Raw genomic sequence first — 26,744 nt, 5'->3', positions numbered from 1 at the left:
CTTCCAACATCTTCTCCTGACTGCCCCTTGCCCAAAGAACCCTTACAATATTCTGAAAGTAGATTCATGTTGTTTCCTCTGTCTGTAAGCCTCTTATTCTTGTTGCTTGTATCCAACCAAGTTCTAAAAGCTGGCATGCAGAAAAGCTCACCCGAGTAACGTTCCGATCCCATCTGCTGTCCTGGCTCTTTAAATGTTTTCAGCTGCCAGTACCCCAGGCTGCAGGGACAGGGAACAGACCATCCCTCCCATTCCCCAATGCCGAGACCTTCTCCGTGGTGGGAATGTGTGTGTAAGGATCCTAAAATGGAAACCCCATTCCCACGTCCTAGCTTTGGACAAGCAGAGATGGGAAAGTGGGCATGCTGCAGGGTCATATCTGCAAAATGGGTCAGCGGAGAGGCATCCTTTGCTCAGGTGTCCATCACCCTCAGGCAGCGACATGGGGCTCCCTTCTCATACCTCTGCTCAGTAAGTTTAATTCCATTAATAAGTCACCTGGAGCTGCGTAGCTGTCATGGATAGTAAAGCTTCCTTGTCTGCTGTGGGAGCGTTTGCATGATTTAGCTCTGTGTGCGGCGCTTAATGCCACAGTGATAATTTGTGTGTTCTGGAGCATGAAACAATTGGTCTGGTTGTTCTCTGCCGCTCCCCACCAACCTGATATTCCAGGCTGACGGGGCTCCCTCTGTGCTGAAGCACTTTGCATCTTCTTTGTGCGGCTGCCTGCATGAGCAGGTGCTCTCTGGACTCCTCAAATCCTTCAAAATTCAATTTCACACAGGGGTTGGCTTGGAATGGCTCTTGGGTGCTGGCCTACAAGGCTGGGGCAGAGAGATTAGTGTGGAGGGCATACAAATTGCATCAGTTAAACTGATATATCTCCTATCTGTGCTGTTTTTAAAGCTGCCTCAAATAGGCCATCAATCCTGAAAAATGGGGAAATGAGGGGGGGCCCTTTGGAAAACCCTATAATATATTGCAATGAGGGCTCAGTAGCCATTATTCTGACATGTGAAAATAGGCTTTTGGGTAGAAGTTGGTAGCTGATGTGCAAGAATATGCTCTACTGAAGCCTACACAGTCTGACTTTTGGGTGTGATTCAGTATCACTGGCTGTAGGAGCTGAGAGATTTTATATTTACACACAGAATGATATTTCAGGCTTCTCATGGCCACTGTGAGAGCTGGATCCTAGATTAGATGGGTCTTTGGCTTGACCAGCAGGGATCTACACACCCACCCACCCCTGCATCAAACAGCATACCACACAAACCTATTATGGATCCCCCTTTAGGATTTGGATAATCACTAAAAGAATATGTATGTTACTGTGATTGATAAAGCAGAGGGCTTTTCTCTCTCTCATGTGACACAACATTTAGGCTTCTGCCTTCATCAGCTGCTCTGGTAGAAATGAAACGACGCTGTCTTATTTATATTCATCTTCCTTTCTTTTTACCTTGGAAACAGCATCACTTCTTCTTTATCAAAGCAGCTGATGAAAGCAGAAACCTACACGTTTTGCCACATTAAAAAACAACAACACCCTTTTGTTAATCACAGTAACATATACATATGGGGAAACGTATAAACCCACTCAAATAGAAAAACCTAACAACCTCTAAGTGAGTAGGCTTGCTGAAATTTCATAATTTTTTAGCAAGTGTGGAATTTGGACTTGCTGGTTTCTGAGGACACCGTAGGGACTGTTGTCACAGGGGATGTTTTTGGAATAATACTTGAGCTCCTTCCATCCTCCAACGTGTTTACATGTTGAAGGTGCTTATTAAGAGTTTCAGGAACATGGAACACCTAGCAGGATGAGTGAGGCTCTTGGCGTGCTTTCAGTTCATTTGCCAACGCAGCACCCATGGGTGCACATGTACTCAAAGGGTCCTCACTCCTAGCTGAAATCAGGCTTGAAAGAACAATACTGTTGTAGATGATAAATAGAGTGGGCATTTTGTGTTCATGTCTGTGGGGTGTGTGTTTGGTGCCTGGGACAGTTTCTCTGTTTTGCAAATGGAAGGGACCCTGAGGATCATCCACTCCAATCCCCTGCAATGCAGAAATATGCAGCTGTCCCGTACGGGGATTGAACCGGCAACCTTGGCATTATCAGCACCATGCTCTAACCAACTGAGCTATCCATGCACTAAAACCAATTGATTAAAGAGCTGGCACTGAAGGAGAGAGGAATGGACGAATTAGCATCGATGCAGCTTCTTTTTGCACACGCAAGTCATGGCTGCCCCAGGGACAAGGAAGGATAAGACTGGATCATGCTTGAAACCTCTCGTCCAACATCCCCACCTGCCTTAGTTCTGCAGTATCTCAGTGTTGGTCTGGGAAAACCTACATCTTTGTTTCCAGTGAAACGTGGAAGGCTCTCTTTGCCCTGCCTCTCTTAGAAGCTTCCGCTTCCTGTAATGCCGCCCAGCTGCCAGGTAGAGGCTCGTTTTGGAAAAGCCGCTTTGCCTGCAAAGAGGTCACCGAGGCTCCTCTCTTGCTTGGCTGCCTCTGTCCAGTCAAGGGTGTAATAGGATTCCTGGCACAAGCTAACAAGATGGATTGTAGGTGGTCGCTGGGTTTGAATACTGTGTGGAAGTGGCAGGCCATTGGGATCACCCGACACACATGCAAACCTGTCCCTTCTGCACCTAGGCTTTGGGCTTGTTGTGTCTGAGCAGGTACCCATCGACTGAAAGTCCATTTTCACTTCCAGTAAGATGCCTCAACAATTTGAGCAGGTACACCTGAGGCATTTTTTAAATAAAACAAAATATTATACACCTTGCAAGCCCAGTTATTATGTCTTTAACTGCACAGAGATGCATTTTATTTCTTTTCTCATGTCAAGAGGCCCTGGTTAGGGTTCAAAATGTGCAGTAAAACCATGATTTAGGTTGGCTGCCTCCCAGTCCTGCCCTGAAGTGGGTGTCTGGGGTGGGTATTGATGAGTCTTGCTTATCATCATACAAGTAGAGGCAGGGAAACGGGTTTGACTGTGGTTTGCCCTGTGCCATGTGATAATTGTGGTCCAGCAACATTTTGAGTGCCTCACGTCCCTGACGCAAAGTTTAGTGACAGTAGCATCTTAAAGCTATACCTGGAACAAAGTTAGCTCGGTTGAAGATCCCACAGCAGTGAGCCTAGAATTCGACATCTGCTGGACTTTACAGAGCACACTTCTTGTTCCCTTGATAGATGTGGAATCATAGAATCACAAAGTTGGAGGGGACCACGAGGGTCATCTAGTCCAACCCTGTGCAATGCAGGAATCTTTTGCCCAATGTGGGGCTCGAACCCATGACCCTGAGATTAAGAGCCTCATGCTCTGTCAACTGAGCTACTTGTCTGGCTTTGGCTCATCATTAAAAAGTGCCGTGCTTCCTGCCTAGCACAGAACTGAAGCTCAAGCTCAGTCTCCTTTTTGACTGCTGAGTGGCCAAAATTTCCCTATAGCAAGCCCTTAGACACATTTTTCCAAGGGTTGGGTTTTTTTATGGTGGTGGGGGAGAGAGGGATATTCATCTTCCTAAGCCCTCCATCCCCTTGGACCCTGTTCTCAGTAGGTAGCCTGTAAGCCAGATGAGGCTCAGCTAGTCTCAGCTCCTTTGCACCCCATTGCCATGGCCCCCTGCACCCCTCTCTCGCCGATTGACATGTCTGTTGCACAGCAGGCAGGGCTGGCACTGCAGGTGGCAGAAGCAAGGGGCATGGGGGGTGTCCTGGGCTGCTGAGTCAAGGTGGAAGCTGTCCTGAACTGGGCCACGGCTCGAGACCCTGGAGAAAGACACCAACTATCTGCTGATTGTCCCATAGAGCCTTTTAAGATGCACCGCGAAGACGTCCTGTCCGACCTTCTGCTGCTTCCCCAGGAAATGACGAATGTGCCACCTTTCGGGGAGTATTTGGGAGCTTCGCAAGAAGTCCATGGTACAATTCTCTCCGCCGTGCTTGCCGGTTGCGTAACTCTCCCCGCTTCAAGTGCCACTAAGGAATTCTTCTGCATGGCTGACATCTTTCCTCCTCCTCCTCCTCCTCCTCCTCCAGTGTGCTTTGAAACTCGTGTTAATTATGGAGAGCACTGAGGGACATAATCTGTTTTCTCAGTAGACTTCTAATCTGCCAGTGGGTCTTGAAAAATCTGCATGCCGTCGGTCGTGAGGCTGGGCTCCTTCATGCCTCCCTTAGATCTTTTTTTGAAATTATAGACTGGCGTTTTGGTGTCTGGAGGAAATCTTGTAAGTGTGAAGAAGACCATGTTGATTTGAAAACTTTAATTCCTGCGCAAAGTGTCCCATTATCCAGGGTGGCGGTGAGGGAATTGAATACCACCACTTCACCAACGTTTTGCTCCTGTTGATCCGCCAGTCTCCCAGCCCTCCTTTCTCCCTGTGGCTGGTGGAAACTAAAAAAAATCCCAATCCTCTGCAGCCAGAATTGAATGGCATCAGAAGTGCAACATTTGGGGCTTCTGTGTAGCCCTCCTGCTTCTCTGGGAAGTTGTTTAACCTGTCCTCCTTCCTCACTTTCTGCTTCCCTCCCCTCTGCTTGCTCTGACCCCCAGTAGAATATATCCGAGGCCAAAGGCCAGTCCGCATTGATATTACTGTACAGCCTTGCTGAATGTTGGCCTAAGACTGGTGGCAGGGTGGATTTGATTTAAATCAATCTGATTTAAATCACGATTTAAATCACGATTTAAATCACTAGTCAGTAAGGCTTGATTTAAATCATAGTTTTCTACATAAAGACTAATTATTCCTGGTATAACTTTAATATGCAAGTAGATGAAGATTTTTAGAATAACAACTTTTCATATTAGTTTTTTATCCCCAGTTTAATGGGTTATTCATATTTGGACAACTTAAAAATAATCATTACCTTAATAATAACAATTTAAATAAATTTATTCAACTGAAACAATAACATTACAGCATATGTTATTTGCTTAAACAAACATCCATGTTTTTAACTAATTTGGCTAAACAAAATAATATATTTTAAGAAACTTAAGACTGTCAGCCCAGCCTACACATGAAAAACTTAAATACTGTCCACTCCAAACAATCAGAAAAATATTGTTTCTATTCTATTCACTGAACTTCTTGAAACTTAGCACTGAAGGGGTTGTTTCTGTATTCATAGGTTTGTAGAACAATAGGATTAAGGTCTTTTTCTCAACTCTGTTCATGTTATAACATTTTTGCTGTGAAGAAGAGGCATGTGATCTCTGTTGAGTCAAATTCAGTTTTGAGAACTGCAAAAGTAAACCAAGCATCTGTGATAATATCTTGTAGGGTTAGGGTTAGGGTTAGAAAATGCCCAATAATCTTACAAAAACCTCTGGAAGAGCATGACATTGTGAATGGATTAATGGAATTTATTTACCAAAAAAATTAAACATATACAACCTTATTCTACATAATTAAAAAACTAATCTTTATTTCATGATGGAATAACCTTTGGATGGTAATATATTTTCCTCAAAAAGCATTTTATTTTAAAAAATCCAATTTAAATCAAAAAAATCGATTTAAATCAAAAAAATCCGATTTAAATCAAAAAAATCCGATTTTTTTGATTTTTTTAAAAAAATCATTGATTTTTATCCACCCTGACTGGTGGGCAGGCCGCCTCTGAAGTCTGCACCACAAGGGTAAGATGAAGCCTGGGCCAAATGGAAACTCCCCTTCCCAAAAGGCACTCCCAAAAGGCACTCTACTATTGGGTGTGATGGGGCCTTGTTGCTACCTCCCCACTTTATTAATCCTCTTTCACCCCCTCTGCTTCTTCCACTGGTTGCCATTGCCGCACCCACCTGTCTCATGATGCTCTGCTTGTTCAGTTTTGCAAGGCTTAGGACTGGGGTGCCAGGTGGTCCCTTAGGTGCAGGCGACTGCTGCAGGACCAGAGGCTTTGTAAACTGGAGCTGGCAAGCAGTTACCAGGCAGATGCTGTGATTGTGCTGCCACCAAGTCTCTCCACCCCTGGTTTTAGAGAAACCCCCGGATGCTAGCTGGGGATGACGGGGTCCAAATCATTTCGGGACGCAAGGTTGGGGAAATCTATTAAAAAGGCACTTCATAGTTTTCCTTCCTCCTCCTGTCACAAAACATCAGGAAAGTAATAAGCTCAAGATTAGGACTTGGGAGTGCTGGTAGCAGCAAGAGGAAATGAACATTTTCTTCCTCATCTGGAAGTGTGTTTTTCTCAGTGCAAAATGCTACCTGGAAAGGAAATCCTGACTCAATTAGCTACCGGGGCTTCATTTCCTGCAAGGTTTGTATTGGTTTGTTAGTTGGTGAAAATGCATTGCTTCCCACTTGAGAGACCGAATCAGCCTCATCTTGGTTCAGTCTAAGCGTGAACACCCCCTCCCACATTGTGGGTGGCAGGGAAAATGTGGGAGCTGGTGGTGCAAAAAACCTGCCTTGTTTTTTACAGCACCTTACGGAGTTGCAGGGGTGCCTGAGCAGCCCCCTCTGGGACCCCAACATCCTCCTGCAAACATTTTTGACCCCATGGCCTTCCTCGATTCCAGGGCAGAGTCTCTGATGAACCAGAATGAAGCAGGTGAGCCCATGCTGATCTGTTGCCTCTGCCAGGAACAACAGCAGTCCTGGGGTCGAATGGGGGTGGGGGGAAGAGAGGGAAGCTGCAGCTAGTAAACTAGGATGTGAGGCGAGTATGGATGGGACTGCAAGCTGCATTTTAGGAAGAAGAGAAAAGCAGGAGCACATCTGCACTCAAGGGCTAATACGTGGCTGCCACAAGACAGCACCCAGGTCTGCAGTAGGCTCTGGGGCTGCCAGCTGTGTAGCTGACCTGTGTGGGTGTTCCAGGTGAGCCCCGGTGCGAATTGGAGCAATCCCGAGTTAGCCACAGCTGCTCAGTAAATACCACCTAGAAGATCTGCTGGTGGTCCTCTTAACTCCCCCTCTCTTCCGGTGAAACAAAAAACCTGGGGCAGTTTGACTTGGGGTCTGCAAAGGTAACCTGTCGTGAAGCCACCTTTTGGGTGGGCTTTCACGAGAGCCTGTGTATCTGCTCATTGTTTCCCGTAGCACCTGCAGGAGAGACGGGACTTCCTGAAGATTTCTGGTTGAGGCCTCAGCACTTAGCAGAGGGACAAGGAACACCTTTCTTTGAGCCGCCAGGTAAAAAAGGCAGAAGCATCTCCAGAGAGGAGGTGTGTGTTCTTTTGTGGCTCTTCAGTCAGGCATTGGCATGGACACACCTGCTGTTTCCAAACAACACCTTGATTCTCAGAGAGGAAGGCAGAGTTTTGGTGGCACAAAGTGGGGAAAGAGCAGCAAAACATCACGAGACGGTTCCCAGAATCCTTTGCTTCCCAGCTTTGGAGGTTCTGCCATTCCCACTCCCTTCTAGGTCCTGCCTCCCCACCCCTGTCTTCATGCATCCTGGCTGAAGCTGGAGGCAGAGAGAGATGCATGACCTACCCATTCTGGTGCCCCCCAACTCCCTTCGTCTTCTTGCTCCACAGGTGGAAGCAGGTCAGGTCCTCTTGAAAGGGCGATGAGCAGGAAAGAGAGATGAATGGAGAGAATCTGGTGAAAAAAGCTTTTACCTGGGGAGGGGGGCAGGTCTGTGGCATCTACACTTGCCCCGTGCACCTTAGCACTTTGAATGACCCCCCCATTCAAGGCTTTCTCTCAACTACATGCTATGTGGATGCTGCCTATTTGCTGTCGTGTCACGCAGAGCGCCTGCCCAAAAGCCGTTCAGACTGGCTGGTGGCTCCAGCTCAGTTTCTGTGTGAAAAGCTTACCCCTACCCCCACCCCCACCCTCTCTTTGTGCCCAGCACCCGGCAAGATCCTGACGAACTTTCCAGGATGCTCCGACACAGGTCTGGTAGACGTCACAGAGCCCAATCCACCAGAGTCAAAGCAGTCCACGCCAGCAGGTGAGAAGGAAGAGCTCCGTGGAAAGCTGGCTCGCGTTTGAGATCTGGATACTACCCTTGCTGGATGATTGCTTGCAGCGATAGGCTCCAGTGCATCATTCCCAGAGCTGCTTCATGGACCAGCTGTGGCAGTGTGGGATGGATAGGCTGAGTGAGGTGGGGACAGGACTGCCCCACCCCAAAGTGGCATTTCTGGTGTCCTGTTCACCCCAAGCAACCTGTGAACCGAGCAGAGGAAAAACATGGGTTGTGGTTCTTGCCCCCTGGGGCTATGGAGTTTCTTGGGCAAGGGGTGTCAGGCTTTCTTCCCCAACTCACGACATTTGGGATGATTTATAATTGAGCTTCACAGTCTTGGGATGAGGCAAGTTATAAATAAATATAATATAATTATTGTCATGTAATTTATTTGTACTCCTGACTTCTGTGTGGTGGGGCAACCGGTTACTGATTTGGCTCTGAACTTGCTCCGAACTCACCCTGCCATCCCAAAGGCAGCAAAGATGACCCCCCCTTTCTTTCTGGGCCATTTGCCCATCTGTTTCCAAATGGTGGCATCGGCAGCAGGAAGAACACACACCTTTAAATCTTCCACTTAAGTTGTTTCTTTCCTTTTCTTTTCCAGCTTCTCCTGCGATCGGAGGTCCTGGACCTGCCCCTGCAGTGGAAGAGCTGATGGGGTTTGAACCATCATTTGACCAGAAATCTCTTCCTCTTAAAGAATTCTTGGCAGGTGAGCTTGCTCTCAAGATGTCAAAGCATGCATTTGTTTCTTGGCTTGCTTGCAATACTGCTGCTTGAAAATGAGGTGGGTTCTGGATTTGCACAGGAAACGCTCTTCAGTCAAGTGCCAATTGGTCCCGCAAGCAGGAACCCACAAGAAATGGGTCTGGGGTAGACACTTCTCCCCCTGCCCCCTTTGTCCCCAAACCTTCACCCCCTCCTTCTCTGTCTCACACCATCATCCCCATCAATGGCCCTCCTGATGCCCGCATCCTGTCCTGCTTTGCTCTTCCATGACCTCGTACTCTGCTGGAGCTCCCACAGTTGGAAAGATGGCACCAGATTTCCTGCAAACGCAGCAGACCTCAGCCAGCAGTATTCCAACATGCTAGAGTTCCAAATAAAGCTGCCATTTGGAGTCCTCTCTAGAGCAGGCTTCCCCCAGCATATTTTGATTACTGCCCAGCCATTACCCTGAGGTCCCAGGGAGGGCTGCAGCAATTGAAAATGCGTTGAAAACAGTTCAAACCAAATCACAACAACAAGAATAGGGTGGGTCCTAAAATATAAATCTAGTAAGAACATAGGAGCCCTGTGCAGATCAGCAATAACTCACAAGGTGTCAGTGAAGTTAACTCTTTATTCAAAAAAATAGAAGCTCAGGCCTAGTCAGCACAGCAAGTCTTCCTCTTGCCCCATTGAGGCAGTTGCGAGGACTGAAGGTTCCTGCCTTCCCACCACTCCCTAAGTCTCCTCCACCCCACCCCACCCAGTCCTTCCCAAGCAATCTGAGGCTGTTTCATCTTGTTTGTCTTTGCTCCGCTCTCTTCATGCCTCTTTTGGTTCTGGCAGACCAGGGGAGAGGGGAGCTGGTCACAGCAGGAGAAAGGAGAACCCCTGGCTTCCTCACCAGCCTACCTCATCTCTGCCTTTTAGCTTCCCTGCTCTCCAGCTTCCGCTTCTGCCTCTGAGTCTGGATTTCTCTCTGCCATAGCCTCTCCCTGCTCACTAAACCCTGTTTGGCTTCCAACACCTCCTCCTCCCTCTGTTCCCTCTGACCACTCCTTGTCGTGTCACTACCAATCCCCAGGCTCTGAGGCTTCTTCCCTTGGGGGTTCCCCAGCTGGTACCACCTGCCATTCCTCTGTGTCCAGCCAGTCCATGGCATCCAATGGCCCATCTAGACCAGCATCCTGTTCTCACAGTGGCCAACCAGGTGCCCCAATGGGAATCTGAGCAGAAGCAGAATCTGCGCACAAGAGCTCTGTCTCCTGCGGTTTCCAGTAACTGGTATTCAGAAGCATTTGCAGCCTCCAACTGTGGAGGCAGAGCACAACCGTTGTTGTCATGCTCTAATGTGTCAAATGCTGGGGTAAAGAAGTGTGTCTTCAGCATAGGACGAAGACCGTCCCTCTGTGGGTGAGACATCCCCCACCCTAAGGTCTGCCCCGCTCCGCACGCTTTTGAGGGTGCTGGAACCACGAAGAGGAGTCCCTTTGCTGATCTTGACACCTGGGAGGTACTTTAGGGATGGGGGGTGGTGTGGTTTCAGGTATTTAATTTAGGCCTTTGACCGTAAAAACATAAGAAGATCCTGCTGGATCAGGCCAGTGGCCCAACAGATACCTGTGGGAAACCAGCTAGCAGGATTCGAGTACAAGAGCAACTCTTCGTTTTGGACCAGTTAAAGTTTGCGAGTTGTCTTCAGGGGCAGCCCCAGGTATTGCATTGTGCAGTAATCTAGCACAGAAGTCCCCAGCTCATGGATTGCAATGGCCAAGTCATAGAATTGTAGAGTTGGAAGGGACCCCAAGGGTCATCTCATTTTTCTCTTGTGAGCTGCCCTGAGATCTTTTGATGGAGGGCAGCATATAAATATAGTGAATAAAGTAAAAATCTGGTCCAGCCCCTTGCAATGCAGTCCTTCCTGTCCGAAAGCCGATGAAACAGACAGAGCTAGAAAAAGGTACTCCAACCACTGCGGCCACCTGAGCCAAACATGACAAATACAGGAGCACCCCCAAGCTACAGATCTGCTCCTTCCTAGGTAGTGCAGCACCATGTAGGACAATTGGTCTCCCCACACCCTGGGAGGAAGCTCACAGGCAGGGCAGGAATGGGATGGTCACTGTCCATATGTCCCCAGCACCTGCCATACGGCCACTTGCTTATTTTGGAGAGGTGTTGGTTGAGGACAGGCTAGTGGACCGCTATCACTGATCCTAGAGGGGAATCATTGGCAGTTGGGTAGTGCAGATGAAAAAAGGCACATCTTCCTTCTTTTGCTATGTATAGGCTCTCCAGAAGCTGAAGTGGCGAAGGAACAGAAAGCAAAGGCCGCGGACACTACAACCGCTCCAGGTACTGGCAGTTTTCCTGTGCTGGGGAAACAGGAGGAGAGCTGGCCTTCCCCCATCCAGCACAAGGAGAAGGAAGAGACCAGCCAGTCTCCCAGCCAGAAGGCAGAGGAGCTCGCAAGAAAGACTCCTCCCAGCCAGAAAGTGGACGACAGCCAGCCTTTCTTCAGCCAGTGGGGAGAAAAGGACGAGGCAACCAAGCCTCCCGCCCAGAAAATGGAGGAAACCAAGCCCTCTCTCATCCTCCCCATGGAGGAAAAGGAGAGGCAGCCCCCAAGCCCGAAAGTTGAAGAGCCAAAGGCTCCTCCCGCCCAACACACAGAGAAGGTCGACAAGGACCAGCATGTGCAGGAGGGGGCAAGTAAAGCTGCTCCAGCCCCGAAAGCAGAAGAGCCCAAAGCTTCTCCCAGCCAGCACTTAGAGAAGAAACCGGAAGAGAGCAAGATGTCTCCCAACCAGCCCGCTGTGAGCCAAGAAGGGGCTAAGACGCCTTCTTCACCCCTCCAGCCCTGGGAGACCTTCCCTGCTCTGGATAAGCTTGGGGAGAAGGACAAACAGCCCCCCAGCAAGCCTACCGAGAAGCTGGAGGAGAACAAGCAGCCGCTGTCAGTTTCACCTGTGGCGCCTCATCCGGAGCCTGCAGGTAAGAAAGATGTGGGGAAGATATGTCACTCCCTACGGGGAAAGCCACTTTCCTTCCTTCTGCCAGCGCCAATTGAAGCCACACCCTCCTCCTATCAGGAGATTGAGCCTGATTCTCTCATGGCAGGGAGGCAGCAGCAGGGAGGCCCACAGCGGTGCCCCCCCCATGTGCAATAGAGATGGGGGCTGATCTGGGGATTGGGGAGTTTGGAAGAAACCGGGTGGGTGGGTGGAGAGCTGCACACTGAGGATATTGGCAGGCAGAGCTCTTGAAACAGGCAATACTGTCCTGGTGGCTGCATCGGGCAGGCCAATGGTCTATATAGCACTCAGCCCAGGATCTTGGTGAGGCTGACATCTTTATCTGTCCTCTGCACTCTTGGGCAGCTGGTTTTGATGTGTACCTAGAGAATGTGTTTTTTGGTCATGGGAGCAAGCTGGTGGGGGCGGGGGGGGTGACTCTCATAGAATCATTGAATGGTAGGTTTGGCACCCTCAGGCATCAACTAGTCCAACCCCCTGCAAAGCAGGTGTCACAGCTAAAGAATCCCTGGCAGATGGCCACCTAACCTCTGTCTGAAAACCTCCAGCGAAGGAGAGCCCACCACCTTCCGACAAAGTCTCTTCCGCTGTCAAACGGCTCTTACAGCCGGAAAGTTCTTCCTAAAGTTTAGCCGGAGCCTCTCTCCTCTGGAGCAGCAGAAATCAAGTTAGCTCCACCTTCCACGTGGCAGCCCTTTAGATAGTTGGAGATGGCTATCCTGTCTTGACCACTCATTTGTTTCTTATTTATTTATTTTATATTCCTTATTGAGAAATAAAAGGTACAAATTTGCAAGTGCATAGAGTAAGATAAGACACACACAAAAAGAAGAAACAAGAAAGTGTACCCATGTAGTAAGCAAAACAGAACAACAACGAAGATATCGTGTACCATTACCCAAAGAGGGGGGGGGAGAGTTATTGTCCTTAACCAAGCAAACTGATACAATATTTATAAAAAAATGAATTCCAGATATCATTCAATTTGTCCATGGCAAGTCTATGTTTGTATACAACTATCCTAGCACGTGCCAGTCTTGTCTTCTTGCTTTAAAAAAACAAACACTGATGCCTTTTATGCTTTTATTTCTAGCAGAATCGAAAGAACCGGCACCCCCAGGAGAGTCCAAAGCAGACGCTAAGGAGCCCTTGGCTGCTCTTGTGGAAGTGGCCAAGCCAAAGGAAGCACCTGAACCTCGCCCTGACCACCCTGCGGAGCTGCCTCAGGGAAAGGCCTCCCTGGAACCTGCAGGTAGGCAGTGGCAGCAGCAGAGGAGCAGCTGAGCTCCGTCTCCAGTTCTTGTTTTCCATCTCAACCATACTCTTATCTTTCTCTCTGTGTGTCGCAAATTGCCTATCCCTTTGCAGCCAAAGAGGCAAACCTCTTCCTTCTCCTGTGTGGTTAGGAAATGGCCTCAGCTTTATTTCTTGTTTCTTATTTCTACTTGCTCCCCAGTCCCAAAACTGGGAATCTCCACCCCCCCTTCCACTCCCATACTGGGAGCTAGGTTAAATACAGGCAACTCTCCCCCATTGCTGAGTCTTCTATGCAACATTGTCCCCTTCTGGTTACCATATAAGTCTCATTTCTGATCTGACATTTAGGAGAACCATTTTGGTCACGGACCTCATAACAATGCTGGTCTGTTGCTTTTTGGGGTGTGGGGTTCTTTTCCCTTAAAGTCTGCCCTCCCACTGCCCAACTGGGGGTGACTTGGGGCCCCAGCAGTGCAAAGTTGGCTTTGCGGGCTCTGCTGTGAGCAAGAAAAACACCCTGTGTTCTCCAGCCACAGCAAATGACACTCTTTCTCATCACTGAGCTGTCCCTGCCTTCTCCTTCTAGCCATGTGCCTCCATGCTGTCATGCCCCCAACTTGTCAACAGAGCTTGTTTCCTGCTGGGAGAGTTCCCTGTTTCCAGAGCTCTTGCCTGCGTGCACCTGGCCTTCCCCACACCCCAGAAAAAGAGGGAAGGTAGGCCCTAAAATCCATCCTAGGAAGGCCTTATGGGATCTCTAAGCACAAAAGCAATTCTCACATTTCCCTGTAATGTAGAAGCGATGACACTTCTAGAGACTTTGTCCACGTTATGAGATAACGTTTGGCGGAGAGAAATGTAAAAAGTAGGGGAGATCGGTACCCCACAACCCCTTACCTTGCCTGCAAAACTGCACTAAAGTGGGAGTCAATACTAGCGTTGACTGTAGGCACTGGGAGCCTGGCTGAAAGCTGCTTTTGGTGAGTAATCCCTCTGGTACTCGAGCAACCTTCCTGTATTCCAGGTGCGCTTCCTGCCCAAGGAAGACACGCTAACAAACCCAGCGACCACCACCGCAGGGTTGGCAGAGCGAAACCTGCCTGGCTGCCTGCGGCGGATGCCCCGGAGGAGCTTCTTGTAGGTCTCCCAGCTGCACCCAGGAGCCACAACCAAGGAGGCGACCCCTTTTCGGTGACAGAGTGCAGTGGCTTTGTTGCTGGGACGTCCCCCCGGAGCAGAGCTCCTTACAGGAAGGCAGCCGGCCAGGCGTTTGAGTTTGCAGAGGGCGCGAAGGAGAGTTGGGACCTGGAAGCTTCCGCGGCACTGAAGAAGAAGAAGAAAAAGCAGAAGCAGAAGAGGGTCCAGCAGCCAAGGGGGGCAGAGATGTGGGAGGACAGCTCCGAAAGGCCACAAGCTCCCCTGTGTGCTCCTGAACCCCAAAAGCCCGAGGTCCCCTTTACTGAGCCCCGGAAGAGCGCTAAAGAGGTCTCAAGAGCCCCTGCGGAAGTCACCGGGAAGGATCTTTCAGCACTTGAAAGAGAGGGCCAAATTCTGGACAGCCTTGCCCCGGTTTCTGCAAAGCGAGAGCTGGCCCTTCAGGCTGATAATGTTGTGTTGGATGCAACATCAAGAGGATTTGGCCAAGTGGAAGAGATGAGGGATGGCAGCTTGAAATCGCCATCTAAAAGCAGGGAGCCTACTGAGGAGCAACTGAAGCGCTGTGTCCAGGAGAATCAGCCAGGAAGCCCCACCTGGCCACAGGCCAGTCCTGTGGAAATGACACCCTTTGGGAGAAGCAGGACATTGGAGGAAGGCTCAACTCACAAGGACTCGGTCCCCATTGTGCCCACTTTGGAGGCCAAACCTGCAGTGAGCAAGGAAGTTGAAGTCCTGCTTACGAAACCAGCATCTGCAGGTGAGAAGGTCGCCCCAGAGGGCCTGGCTCCTTTGCAGGAGGTGCTGGTGGAGGAGCCCAAGAAGGAGGAGAAGGGTAGGAAGGGCAGAGGTCCTGGCGAAGGAGCTGCCAACTCTCCCGCCATAGCAAAGGCCATGGAGCCAGCCACAGAAATGAGTTCTCCTGATAAGAGCAAGGAGAAATTTCCTGTTGTGCCAGAGTCAAGCCCCCTCAGGGAGTGTTCTCCAGGCGATGCACAGGGGAGCAGCCCTGCAAAAAGTGCCGCTCTTGATTTTGGTTCGGCAGAAACCCCCTTTTCCTTGGAAAGCAAGTCTGATCTGGGCAAGCCCTTCGCTCCCACCAAGACACCTGGCTGTGCTCAAGCACCTTCCACTGAGATGGGCAAAGGAGCCAGCTCCGGCACATCAGAACAGCCGACGGGGGCACAGGCTAAGAAGAGGGGCAGCGATGGCAGAAGCAAGCGAGTTAAGAATCCTCCGGCGCCACGGCTCTCCCTATTGGAGGACCGGGCCGATGTGGGCAAAGTGCCAGGGGCAGAGGAAGCTGTGACCCCTCCTGAAAGCAGCATGGCAGCCAGAAGCCCCGAGGCAGCTGGCTTCTCCAGCTCAGCGGACAGCAAAGCAGCTCTTGCACCTGCGGTGTTGCAAGAGAAACCAAAGAGGAGCAGTGAGGGGAAGAGCAGGAAAGCCATGAAGAGAAGCTCACTGGGGGCATCGTTTCCTCCAGCGGCAGAGAGTGGTACTGGCCCCTCGCCTGCTGAAGCAAGCAGAGCTGACCAGAGTAAAGAAAAGAACGATTCCAGCAAAGGAGCCGACCTCTTAGCTGCAAGCCAACTGACGGAAGCTTCTGCTGCAGATACAGCAGAGCTCCAAGCTCCTGCTGCGACCTCCTTGATGGAGAAGATGCAAGGGGCTCCAACCGGCAGAAGCGAACGGGCCGACTTCCCTTCCTCGGCATACCCTTTCATCTTGGAGACGCCAGCCAAGGCAGGTCCTCCTGAAGCCAAGGGAGCCACCGTGCCTGGTGAGAGCAAAGGCCCCAGCTTCACCATTTTAGAGAGCCCCACTTCAGCTCTGCCGGGGAGCAAGCCCAAAAAGAGGACCAGCGATGGGAGGAGCAAAAAGTCCGGGAAGACTCCGCCAGAGCAGCCATTTCTGCCGGAGACGGCCTCTGACTTGAGCAAGGCTTCTGAGAAGGCTGACGGTACCACCAAAGAATCAGGCGCTGCGGGCAAGGATGGCGCCCCTCTGCTTGAACAGCCAGAGAGCAGTGAAGCGCAGGTTCCTGCTGCAAAACCGGTGGGGAAATCTGAGAGAAAGGAGGAGGAGGGGAGTTTGGATACAACACCGAAGAAAAGTGGCTTTGAGCAGCCGGTCGCTTCTGATCCAAAAACAAGCACCGCAAGGAAGGAACTCTTCTCTAAAGACACAGAGAAAGGTCAGGGAGCCAGTCTAGAGCCTAGAGACAGGACAGAATTGCCAAAATCCCCCCATCCCTTTGCGGAGCCTGCAGCAGAAGAACCGAGGAAAGGGGATGTAGGAGGGCAGAGCCACCAGGTTTGTGTCCAAGCCTGGGAAGCAAAGCCTGAACCTGTCAGGCTAGCTGCTGAACACGGGGAGGTGGCTAAAACAGAGGAGGCTCCATCCCCGAGTAAAGTCAAAGAGAAAGACCGTCCCTTGAAGGAGTCAAGGGATGCAGGGCAAGATCCTGATGCGGGCAAAACATCCAGAGGACCAGACGCGGCCAAGAATAGAAGAGACGAGCTGAGTTTGGAATGTCCCTTTCTTTGGGGGGAAGGCAAAGGGGAGGCAGGCACACTTTTGGGGGGCCAAAGAGAAGATGAACAGAAAGAGCCCCCTTCTCCTCGAAGCAGCAAGGAGGGAAGCGGTGGTGGGTCTGCTCCTGCCAGTAAGCCAGACCCTGCTGCAAAAGCTGCAAAGAAGGGCAATGACAGGAAAAGCAAGAAGGCAGCGAGTGGCCCTGACCAACCCACCTTGCAAGCAAAGGTGGATCCCACAAACCAAGGGCAGCGTCCCAAATTGGCTGGGTTCCTCCGAGGCGTGGAGGAAATGGAGTTTGTAGACGAGAACAGGAATATCAAAAGCCTTCCCCCAGGGCATCAGATACACTGGGAAGAGAACAGGATGAGCTTGTTTGGCCCCTTTGCTCCCCCCAGTTCTGGTGGTATTGATGAAGCCCCTTCCAAAAGCCCAGGGCTGGGGTGCCCCTTTCTAGAAGACCCAGGCAAGTTCATGAGCGAGCTGAGCAAGGAGCAGCTTTTTCTTTCCGAAATGCTGAAGGATGCCGGTAAAAGCGACCGGGAGGATCAGCATGAGCCGAAGGAGAACGTGGCCAAGTTGGGAGGCCATGAGGCCGCGATAGAGGCTTCCCTTTTGCTGAAAGCGGGCGACGAAACGAGGGAGAAACGGAAGAAAAGCAAGAGACCCCATGCCAAGCAGGAACTAACAGCAGGAAAGGACAAGGCGATCAGCTCCATCCTGGATGAAGATGGAAGGGAAAGCTTGGTGGAGCAAACACAAGGCTCTGGACTTGGCCACTCGGAACTGTCAGCGGAAGAGGTGCCCAAGGAGACTGCCCTGCCGGTTGCTGGGATGGAAAGTAATGGATCTGTCGGAAAAGAAACCAGCACCCCTTCTGGGGAATTGCCACCTCTTTGGGAGAACAAGAGAGAAGCAGCAGCACTCCAGGCACTGACAACTGCACTCATTGGTGGCAGCGAAGAGCCAGATGTAAAAAGCCAAGGAGCTGAACGTCCGGATAGTTTAGGAAGTAAGGCAGGGGCAGATAAGGTACCAGAGGATGTTGATGGGGAGGAAGCTGCTTCTGCTCCTAAACCAAAAGACCCATTCAAACCTCTGAAGCTGGATGATGTGAAGGAGCCAGAGATCAGCCTCCCAGCGAAGGTGGCCAGCAAAGAGGAAGAGGCACATCTGCAAAGCCAGGCAGCCGAACCAAAGGGCACACAGAGTTCTGGCTCTGAAGCCGGCGAGCTGATCCCGCAGGCGGTGGCTGACGGTGGTGACCAAGGAGTGAGAGCGATGAAGAAAGAGGAGAGGAGAGCCCGAGCCAGCGAGCAAATGAAAGGCTACATGAGACCCACAAAGTCAAGAGGGCTTCCTCTCCCGCCGCCGCCATCGAGAGTCGCGGCTGTGCAAGAGCAAGGGAAGAGAAGGCTGGTGAAAGCGGACGGCCCAAATCTACAAAGGCAAGAGAAAGGTGTGTCTTTGCAACTGTGGCTCGTCGGAAGCTAATGCATATACTACAGCTTGTGTGTGAGAACTTGCTCCTTGGCATGAGCACCTAACTGTTAATCCTGCGTCCGATGCACCTGGCATGACTTGTGTCTTGGCTGTTCCCGTTAAGAGCCTGTTTTGAGTCTGCTTGCCTGTTTTCACCAGGGTGCTAATGGCCAAAATTTTTGAAGAACTGACAAATGTATAAACCAAGCTCCCTAAGCTTATCTTTATGTGCTTGTTCTCGCTTCAGTATTTTTGTACTCCTCCTCACTAATGTTGAAAAAGCATTGCGTCGTCTAGCAAAATAGCTTCTTGACACCACATTGCTTGGAGGTTTCCCCTTACCTGAGGTTCAGGTCTTGGTGCATTCATTTCTCAAGTCTCATCCCCCCCCCAATGCTCGCAGGTTGAAGCCTGACAGACTATTAGTAATGATTCCTCACCCTCTTTTGAAAACTAGTCCATTTAATAACTTTATGCTGGTCTTGAATGTCCCCCTCGCTGGCATGGAGATGGTCATGTGATGGTTGGCTCACGTGGTCAGCCCACGACAAACGTCATTTCTCAACTGTGTGCAACACAGCTGTGGGAAGCTGCTTCCAAGGCCCCTGAATGTTGGGAGGGGGGCATGAGTAATTCATGAATGTGCAGAGTGCCCCTCTGAAAAGAAAGCAGTACATCTTGAGTTGAGGAAACGGTCTGGTCTTGCAATGGAAATGAAATCCCCTGCATATATTTAAATGTCCAGTCTGCCTCTCACACACCCATTATTGCTAATGGGCAAGCAGAGTGGCGTTTGGTTCCTGTTTCTCAGGCGTGAACAAATGGGATAAACGGCAAAAAATAAAACGTAACAAAATAGTAAGTTGTATCAGTTCAATCAAGGAAATCTGAAGCAATGGTTTAAATCAGCAAGCAGTTAGGATTTAAATCAAGTTTCTCATGATAGTACTTCATATGTTTCCTAAATTTTGGTGCAGCTCCCAACTGCTAACCCACCTTTATTTTCCATGCAGTAGTGGGGTGCTTTGTATATATGTGTATTTAACAATTATTTTAGAACATGTTTCTGAATGCACTGCTCAATAGATCACTTTTATGCATTATGCAGCTTGCTTTAATATCATACAAGCTATTATTCTGAAGACAAGCTTAGTGGGTTTTTTTAAGTTCCAGTTTTAGTTATTTTCAACCACCCATTTTGATCCACCTTGAAAAGGCATCTCCAGCCAGCACCTGCATTGAATCCTGCAACCTGGAGTTCTTTAACTGGGTTTGAACTTCAGACTTCCTCTGTGGAAAGTGTGTACTCCGTCTCTGAGCAACAGCCCCTCCCCACCTTTACGTGTCCACAAGGCTTTACCACAGACCTTGTTAGATTATCAGATAGCTTCAGATCTCCATCAGAAGGGTAGATTTCCCCATGAGCGCTGAATGAACATGAGAACGATCGGCTTTCCCTAACAAACACTGGTCTCCTGTTGTCACTAAGCAAGAAGTGTTAATGCTGTTTGACGGAATATCATAACATCTGCTTGCATGGAAAAGCTTTTTTTAAAAAAACTTAGTATAAGATTGAGCCATGCTGGCCTTAATGTTTTGCTGTGGTTCCTGAGAGGTTTTGTATATTTAATGACGGTTGCATAACGCATAAAGTACTTCTATTTTGGTGGAAGTGCTGTTCCTTGCATGAATTTATGCCTCTAGAGTGCGGGGGGGGGCGGGGCGTGTTTCTTGCATGGGGGTAGAAAATGGAGGGTGTTTATAGAGGTGGTGCCTTCTTTTAAAAAAGGAAAATAGAATTGCTGGAAGCCTTTTCCTTTGTGTGTGTGTGTTCCTTGCACACGGCCATATTTCAAAAGGGCAAACCTTGGGAGCCGTTGACAAACAGAAAGGTTGGCCCTAAACGAATGAACGTCCGCAGGTAATTGGACTGCAAGCCGCACAGCATGCCTTAAGACACCCACCTGTTTTGCAGGATCCCCTCTGTGTGAGTCAACTTGCCTACGTGGGCCCTGTTCACTTGCTGCAGAGCTCGGAAGGATTGAAGCTTGCCTTAATGGCAGGAGGAGCTGTCCCTCTCCTCTCTTCCCCCGAGGCATGTACCCCAAATTGAAAGCAGGCTGGCTGGTGGGGAGGGTGACATTGCAGTTAGAATGTCGGCGCTGTCAGCGTGGGATTGACAAGAGGACTTGAGGGGTGCTAGCAGCCCTCTGGCAAGGCAGGAAGGCCCACTGCCCCCAGTGTTGCAAAAGGAGGATGGAAGATGTTTAGCAACTAGACAGCTCCCTAGAGTGAATTTTGTCAGCCCTAATTGCCAGTCGCCAGTTCCAAAGGAACTCGTAATCCTGTCTTCATGGTGTCCTGAGCGTGTGAGAGGGACCGAGGAGCAGCTTTGGTTCCTGCTACAGATGTCCGTTGCTCTAGCAAGCCACAGGGGCAGTTTCCAGCCCGTTATTTTGCCTCTGACAACGGCAGATCCCTGAATCTATTGCAAACTGGACGTTAGGCAGAGATGAGGGAAGAGCACTCAGCCACCAGGCAAGAACAACCCTATTCTCATTGTCAACAAAGGCCTGGGGTGCTTGCAAACCAAGAGGCTTGTCACCTTGACTTCCTCTAAGATAGGAGCACAGGAAGCAGCCTGTCATGGACTGGCTGAATGCAGAGGAGTGGTGGGAGGCACCAACTAGGGAACCCCCAAGGGAAGAAAGCTCAGAGCCCGGGGGTTGGTGATGGGACTACAATGGGTGGTCAGAGGGAGAAGACTGGGAAGAGGAGGTGTTGGAAGCTGAAGAGGCAACAGGGCTTCGTGAGCAGTCCAGAGCTTTGGGTTCATTGGAATTATAAAGTCTGTCCTGATCTCTCCCTCTTCCAAGAGCTCCCTCCAGCTATGGGGCATGTATGGAGCATCTTGCAGTATTGCTAAAGCTAAGCCTAACGTAGACCTGGCTAGTTTATTTGGGGTGGGTGGAAAACCACGTAAAGAGTGGAAATACATGTTTAAAATTCTTTGTTCAGGTGGACTTGAGCGGCGCTTGTGGACTAGTCTCACACCACCCCGAAAGGAATTAAAACCATGTAAATAAATGCAACATTTGGGTTTCTCCTATTCACAGAGTTCAGCTGCTGTGCTCCTACTTTGTTTTATTTTTGACAGCAGATGTTGGTTGTCTTGGCACACGACTCTTGACTAAAAATACTTTGCAAGGATTGTCTCTCAGTCAAAATGTATCACGGTGGAAAGTTGGAAGGCTGTTTGCTTTCAAATTATTCTGTGTTGCTGCTCATTTGAGGTGTGGAGACCCATTTCTCCTTAAAGATGGAGAGGCTTGTGAGTTTGCATTCTGATAATCCCCTTGGTGCCTCTTCCCCCATGCAGAACTGCCTCCCGCTGTGTGCTATTACAGCTCTGGTGGCAGAGACTAGAAAACTCTGCAAGGTGGGGCAGCTCCTTGTCTTTCTACGGCTCATTGCCTCTTCTGCCCATCACTGCTGTTGCCAAGGCACAGCTTTCTTGCATGTGGCGAGAGTGCTTATTTTGGTACCACGAGTAGGTTAGAATTATGTACCCGTCACCCGAAAATACCGAGCCCATTGTTTCAGTTTTGGGCTTGCAGGCTGGTTTAAAGCACTGGTTGCCAACCCTGTGAGGGGCGGCTTAGGTGGAAAGACAGTGCCTTTTCACAGCCACCCATCAGCTTTGCAGTGGATTGGGACCTCGGAGCTTCCTGTGTAGCGTGGGGTGGTGGAATTGTATTTAATTATTATTTATTATTATTTATTAAATTTATATACTGCCCTTCATCCGGAGATCTCAGGGCCGTTCACAATATAAAAATACAGAATAGAAGTACAAAATAAGTACAGTAGTTAAAACAACACAATAACACAAATACATTTAAAAGGCTATATTGTTTAATCAGCCAAAGGCTTTGGAAAAGAGGGATGTTTTCTCTTGGTGCCTAAAGCTATGTAGTGAAGGCACCAGGCGAGTCTCGATGGGGAGAGCATCTTACAAACAGGGAGCCACTGCAGAAAAGGGCCCGTTCCCTTGTTGCCACCCTGTGGACCTCTCATGGAGGAGGCACATGGAGAAGAGTCAAATGACGACTGCATGGTCCTGGTCAGTTAGTCAAACACTGCACAGCAAAGGAGTGGTAGAATTTTAGGCTGTACCACTTGAACCTTTAGCTGCACACACACATAAACACACACACAGGTGTTCCCTGCTTAAAATAAATGATGACACAAATGACAAGTTTTGGCATACGGTAGTCTTCTTCCCTACTGGTTTAGTTTGGGTTGGGCAGAAGCTAGACCAAGGTCTGCTGAGATGGTTCCGCACATCACTTTAAGAGCTGGGTGTGGATCTGTTAAATCTCCCGGTGAACCATTAGAACAGGGGTCCCCAGACTTACCGGGCTTCGGGCCGGTGCCCGCCGCGCCGACCGCGCAGCGGGCCGGAGAGCAGGGGAGTGCGTGCGCAGCGGGCCGGAGGGCGGGGGAGTGCGCGCCCGTGCGCATGTGTACACGCACACGGTCGGGGGAAAAATCGCCGAAAATCGCTTGTGCGCATGCGTATGGGCCTCCCCCGACCCGGAAGTGCATCGGAAATGACCTCTTCCGGGTCGGGAGAGGCCCATACGCATGCGCACAAAGGATTTTCGGCGATTTTTTGCCGATTTTGAAGATCGCCGCCGCACCGCGCGCCGTAAGAGCGGGCGGCGGCAGCGGGCGGCGGGGGTCATCGCGGGCCGGATTGGGCGGCTAATTGGGCCGCATCCGGCCCGGGGGCCGTAGTCTGGGGACCCCTGCATTAGAAGAACCAGTCTCTGCCTTTCCCTGGTTTATCTGATGCCTAATAAGAAACCTCTTGATGTAAAATCCCCCCACCGAAACTCTGGCATATTCTTCTCCCCAGCATGCACAACTTCAGCTGACCCAGTTGGTCCGATGGTTGACTCTGGTTGGCGACAACACTTAATTAATTAGCAATTGCACGTGACTCTGGGAGGGGATATCAGGGGGGGGGCACTTCATCACCCCGGAAGGTGCCCGTTGCTTTGGAAACCAGTGCAAAGGGGTCCTCGCCTGAAACAGTTTGGTTGGATTTTCTTCTTCTTTTTAAAAAAAGGCATTGAACAGGATAAGTACTAGCTTGAGGAGCAAATTGAAAATAGAAACGCAAGGTTGCTGTGGGTGGGAGCTGGCAGCTTGGGACTTGAGTCCTGGTGTGCTGATGCAGCAATTAGCTCTGGCGTGCTGTTGGGTTGTGTGCATGCTCTGTTGTCACGCACACCATGTATCTTGAGCAAAACCAAACAATGGTTCACCTTGAGAGTTTGCTCTAAAATTCACAACTGGGCGAGGGTGTGTTACTTTTTCTGAGCCTGGGAACTCATTGGGAGGGAGGGGTGTGTGTCTGTGCCTGCAGTTATGAACATAAGAGCCTGCTGGATCAGGCCAATGGCTCATCTATTCCAACATGCTATTTTCACAGTGGCCAACTAGAATAGATGCCTGTGGAGAACCTGCAAACAGGATCCGTGCACAGGGGCACTCCTCGCCTCCTGTAGTTTCCAGCAACTGGTATTTAGACGCATTGGTGCCTCAAACTGGGAAGGCAGACCATCGCCATCATGACTAGTAGCCATCGATAGCCCTCTTCTCCATGAATTTGTCTAGTCCTCTTTTAGAGTTCTCTAGGTTGGTGGCCGGCACTGCCTCTTGTGGCAGGGAGTTCCATAGTTTAACCATGTGCTGCGTGAAGGAGGGCTTTCTTTTATTCTGTCCTGGATCTTCCAACATTCAGCTTCATTGGATGCCCATGAGTTCAAGTGTTTGGAGAGAGGGTGAAATATTTTTCTCTGTCCACTCTCTTTGTGCCATAATGATTTTATGCACTTGAATAATGTTACCTCTTACCTTTTCTCTCGGCTTACAAACCCCAAATGCTCCAACCTTTTGCTCACTCATTTCTGAACCTTGTCCAACTCACGTGGAATATCACCCATGGTATCATAGTATTACAGTTCCATATTTAGCGTTATAAACTATATTGTTGTGGTTAATGGTGATGATTGGAAAGGGGTTTTAGCACTCTTTATTAATACAAATTCACATAGCATTATAGTGTCATGGTGCTGTTACACTTGGATTTCATAACTAGAAATGAGTTTTAAAGGTAAAGGTAAAGGGACCCCTGACCATTAGGTCCAGTCGTGACCGACTCTGCGGTTGCGCGCTCATCTCGCATTATTGGCCGAGGGAGCCGGCGTATAGCTTCCAGGTCATGTGGCCAGCATGACAAAGCTGCTTCTGGCAAACCAGAGCAGCACATGGAAACGCCGTTTACCTTCCCGCTGTAGCGGTTCCTAATTATCTACTTGCATTTTGACGTGCTTTCGAACTGCTAGGTTGGCAGGAGCTGGGACCAAGCAACGGGAGCTCACCCTGTCACAGGGATTCGAACCGCCGACCTTCTGATCAGCAAGCCCTAGGCTCAGTGGTTTAACCACAGCGCCACCTGGGTCCCATAGAAATGAGTTTTAGCACTGATTAAAAGATGTGTTAACCTTTGCTAAAAGGAGCCGTAAAATGGTGTCCACCGTAAAGGTTATAGTGAGTCGAACCTGAGCTTCAAATAGCTGCTCGTGTGAACTGGACCTTCCACACCTGTAGACCCTTGTGTGGGTAGAACATGGGGGGTGTACACTGGGGGGACGGACGACGACACCAGGCTCCTAGAGTGTGCAAAGTCTCTGTTGCAATTCTGCTTGCAGCTTGCAACAGAAAGGCAGTAGCTAGGTAGCACAAGCGAGGGCCACTCATCTCGAAACAGCTATAGTCAAAGGTATACTGCCTCTGAAACTAGAGGGACCATCTAGGTGTCATAGCTAACCGCTAAGCCTATTCCCTGCTCCCCCCCCCCGTAGTCCCCTTTTAAACCCATCCAAGCCTCTGGCCACTGCTACATCTTGTGCCAGCAAATTCCATAGCAGTTATGCATGCAAGGAGGTGGGGAAGAGGCAGAGGTCTTGGAAAGCAGGCTGGCAGCTGCATCTCAGTTGGGCCTTCCGAAGAGCGGAACAGGGAGCGAGGGAGGAGCAGAAAGAGGTAAAGGTATAATCAATGCTCCAGTGCTGGTGGTAGTATTTATCATATATAGAGAGAAAAGAAATCCTCCTTCAAAGTTTCCTTTCTGCAACATGTGATAGCTGCCGCTGCTTGTATTTAGTCAAATTTCCAAAGTGCTAGTTGAAATATCGGAAAAGATTAAAGCTCTAGGGCAGAGGATAAAGGCTTCTCGTTGCATCTTTTCCCCTCCCATGGTATGTCCTGCTTTGATGTTTCTGTATGCCCCCCCACCCTTTTCTGACAGCATTGCACAGCTCTATCTGCCCTCTCTGCTCTCTCTGATTTCCCCCCACCCCCAAACAAACAAAGCCCTCCTTTCCATTTCCCGATGCTGGTATATATTTCCATCCTATTTCTCACTGAGATGTTGGAACGGTTGTGAACATTCCGTGACATCATAGCAGCTCTGCCATTGGCTAGGGGAGCCTGACTGGTGACAGCCAGTTTTTAAGCCTTGTCTGGGTGTGTGTGAGATGCAAGATCGCATGCACGAGCTCTCGTCTCTTTGCAATCAGCGGAGCTGGGTGGGCGGTAATTGGGGAGTGTCAGGAAACAAAGACGAATATGACTTTGCCCTACTTTATTCATAGTTCCAACACGACTTCCACCCGGCACTTAAATGCAACGTAGCAAACGTTTAGATCAGGGAGGCTGATTTTTTTTAAAAAAAAAGAAAAAAGAAAAGAAAATTATTTTTGTGTGCAGCAGGATAAATTCAGGGGGCGTGCTGGAGCTCAGAGTCTAAAAATACTCCTAGCGAGTTAATAAGTGGGAGCTGTCACTGCTGCACTGTGCCATAAGGGCAGCCGCCGCCTCGCCTGCGATGATGAGCTTTGCTTGCAGGGGCTGCTCTCCCGGCTGAAAGGAGGGTCTCGTTTAGTCCAGGTGTGTTGCAGTCCCCCCAAAACAGTTGCTCATCCTTGTTGGCAGGCGAGTGAGTGGCCACAGCAGGAGCCTTGATGGCTATTTTAAAAAAAATTGCATTTATATCCCACCTCATAGAGCTCAAGGCTTCGTACATGGTTCCCCCTTCCTTGTTTAATCCCCACAACAATCCTGCAAAGTAGGTCAGCATTGTGGCTGAGCAGGGATTCAAACCCTGGTCTCTCAAGTCCTAGTCTGACACTCTTACCGGTACACCACATTGGCTCTCAAAGACATGGTACTCCAGATGAGGTGCGAACTCACAACGTCGGCATTGCTCTGCTGCATAAGTACTGCACACTGACCTACGTTGTTTGGCCTTTGTGCATAACATGATAGGTGCAGAGTGCTTTTCCCTTCGGCAGAAAAGACCTGCGACTCGGAGAGCTGATGTAGTAGTGAAAATGGTTTAACGAGTGAGCTCCGAAGCTGCTAAATAGAAGTGTTAGCGGTTGGAACAACGACAGGTTTTCCGGCAGCCACGTTTGGACTGATACAGCAGGGAAGGGTGTGGCTTTGATCGCAGGAACCACACATGCAATTCCACCA

The 26,744-nt window shown here is 49.8% G+C and overlaps 1 protein-coding gene across 25 annotated transcripts in view; it reads left to right on the top strand.

The window, feature by feature from the left end:
- LOC118091751 (uncharacterized) overlaps nucleotides 1-26,744 on the top strand; it is a 191,559-nt gene that overhangs the window by 103,530 nt on the left and 61,285 nt on the right. For 19 of the 25 annotated variants that reach the window (XM_088653723.1, XM_060281015.2, XM_060281019.2 and 16 more), the window contains exons 6-13: nucleotides 3,829-3,942; nucleotides 6,457-6,585; nucleotides 7,077-7,169; nucleotides 7,837-7,938; nucleotides 8,564-8,671; nucleotides 10,957-11,661; nucleotides 12,796-12,954; nucleotides 13,984-18,111. In XM_088653723.1, coding sequence (XP_088509849.1) covers nucleotides 3,829-3,942; nucleotides 6,457-6,585; nucleotides 7,077-7,169; nucleotides 7,837-7,938; nucleotides 8,564-8,671; nucleotides 10,957-11,661; nucleotides 12,796-12,954; nucleotides 13,984-18,111 — 5,538 coding nt within the window. The remainder of the gene's footprint in view (nucleotides 1-3,828; nucleotides 3,943-6,456; nucleotides 6,586-7,076; nucleotides 7,170-7,836; nucleotides 7,939-8,563; nucleotides 8,672-10,956; nucleotides 11,662-12,795; nucleotides 12,955-13,983; nucleotides 18,112-26,744) is intronic. The other 6 variants (XM_088653719.1, XM_088653718.1, XM_088653712.1 and 3 more) reach the window with 5 other exon arrangements.

The sequence above is a fragment of the Zootoca vivipara genome, chromosome 11 (assembly GCF_965207765.1).
Source record: "Zootoca vivipara chromosome 11, rZooViv2.hap1.1, whole genome shotgun sequence".
Taxonomy (NCBI): domain Eukaryota; kingdom Metazoa; phylum Chordata; class Lepidosauria; order Squamata; family Lacertidae; genus Zootoca; species Zootoca vivipara.
Note: the sequence above shows the minus strand (reverse complement) of the source record. Positions and strands in the feature narration are given on the sequence as shown.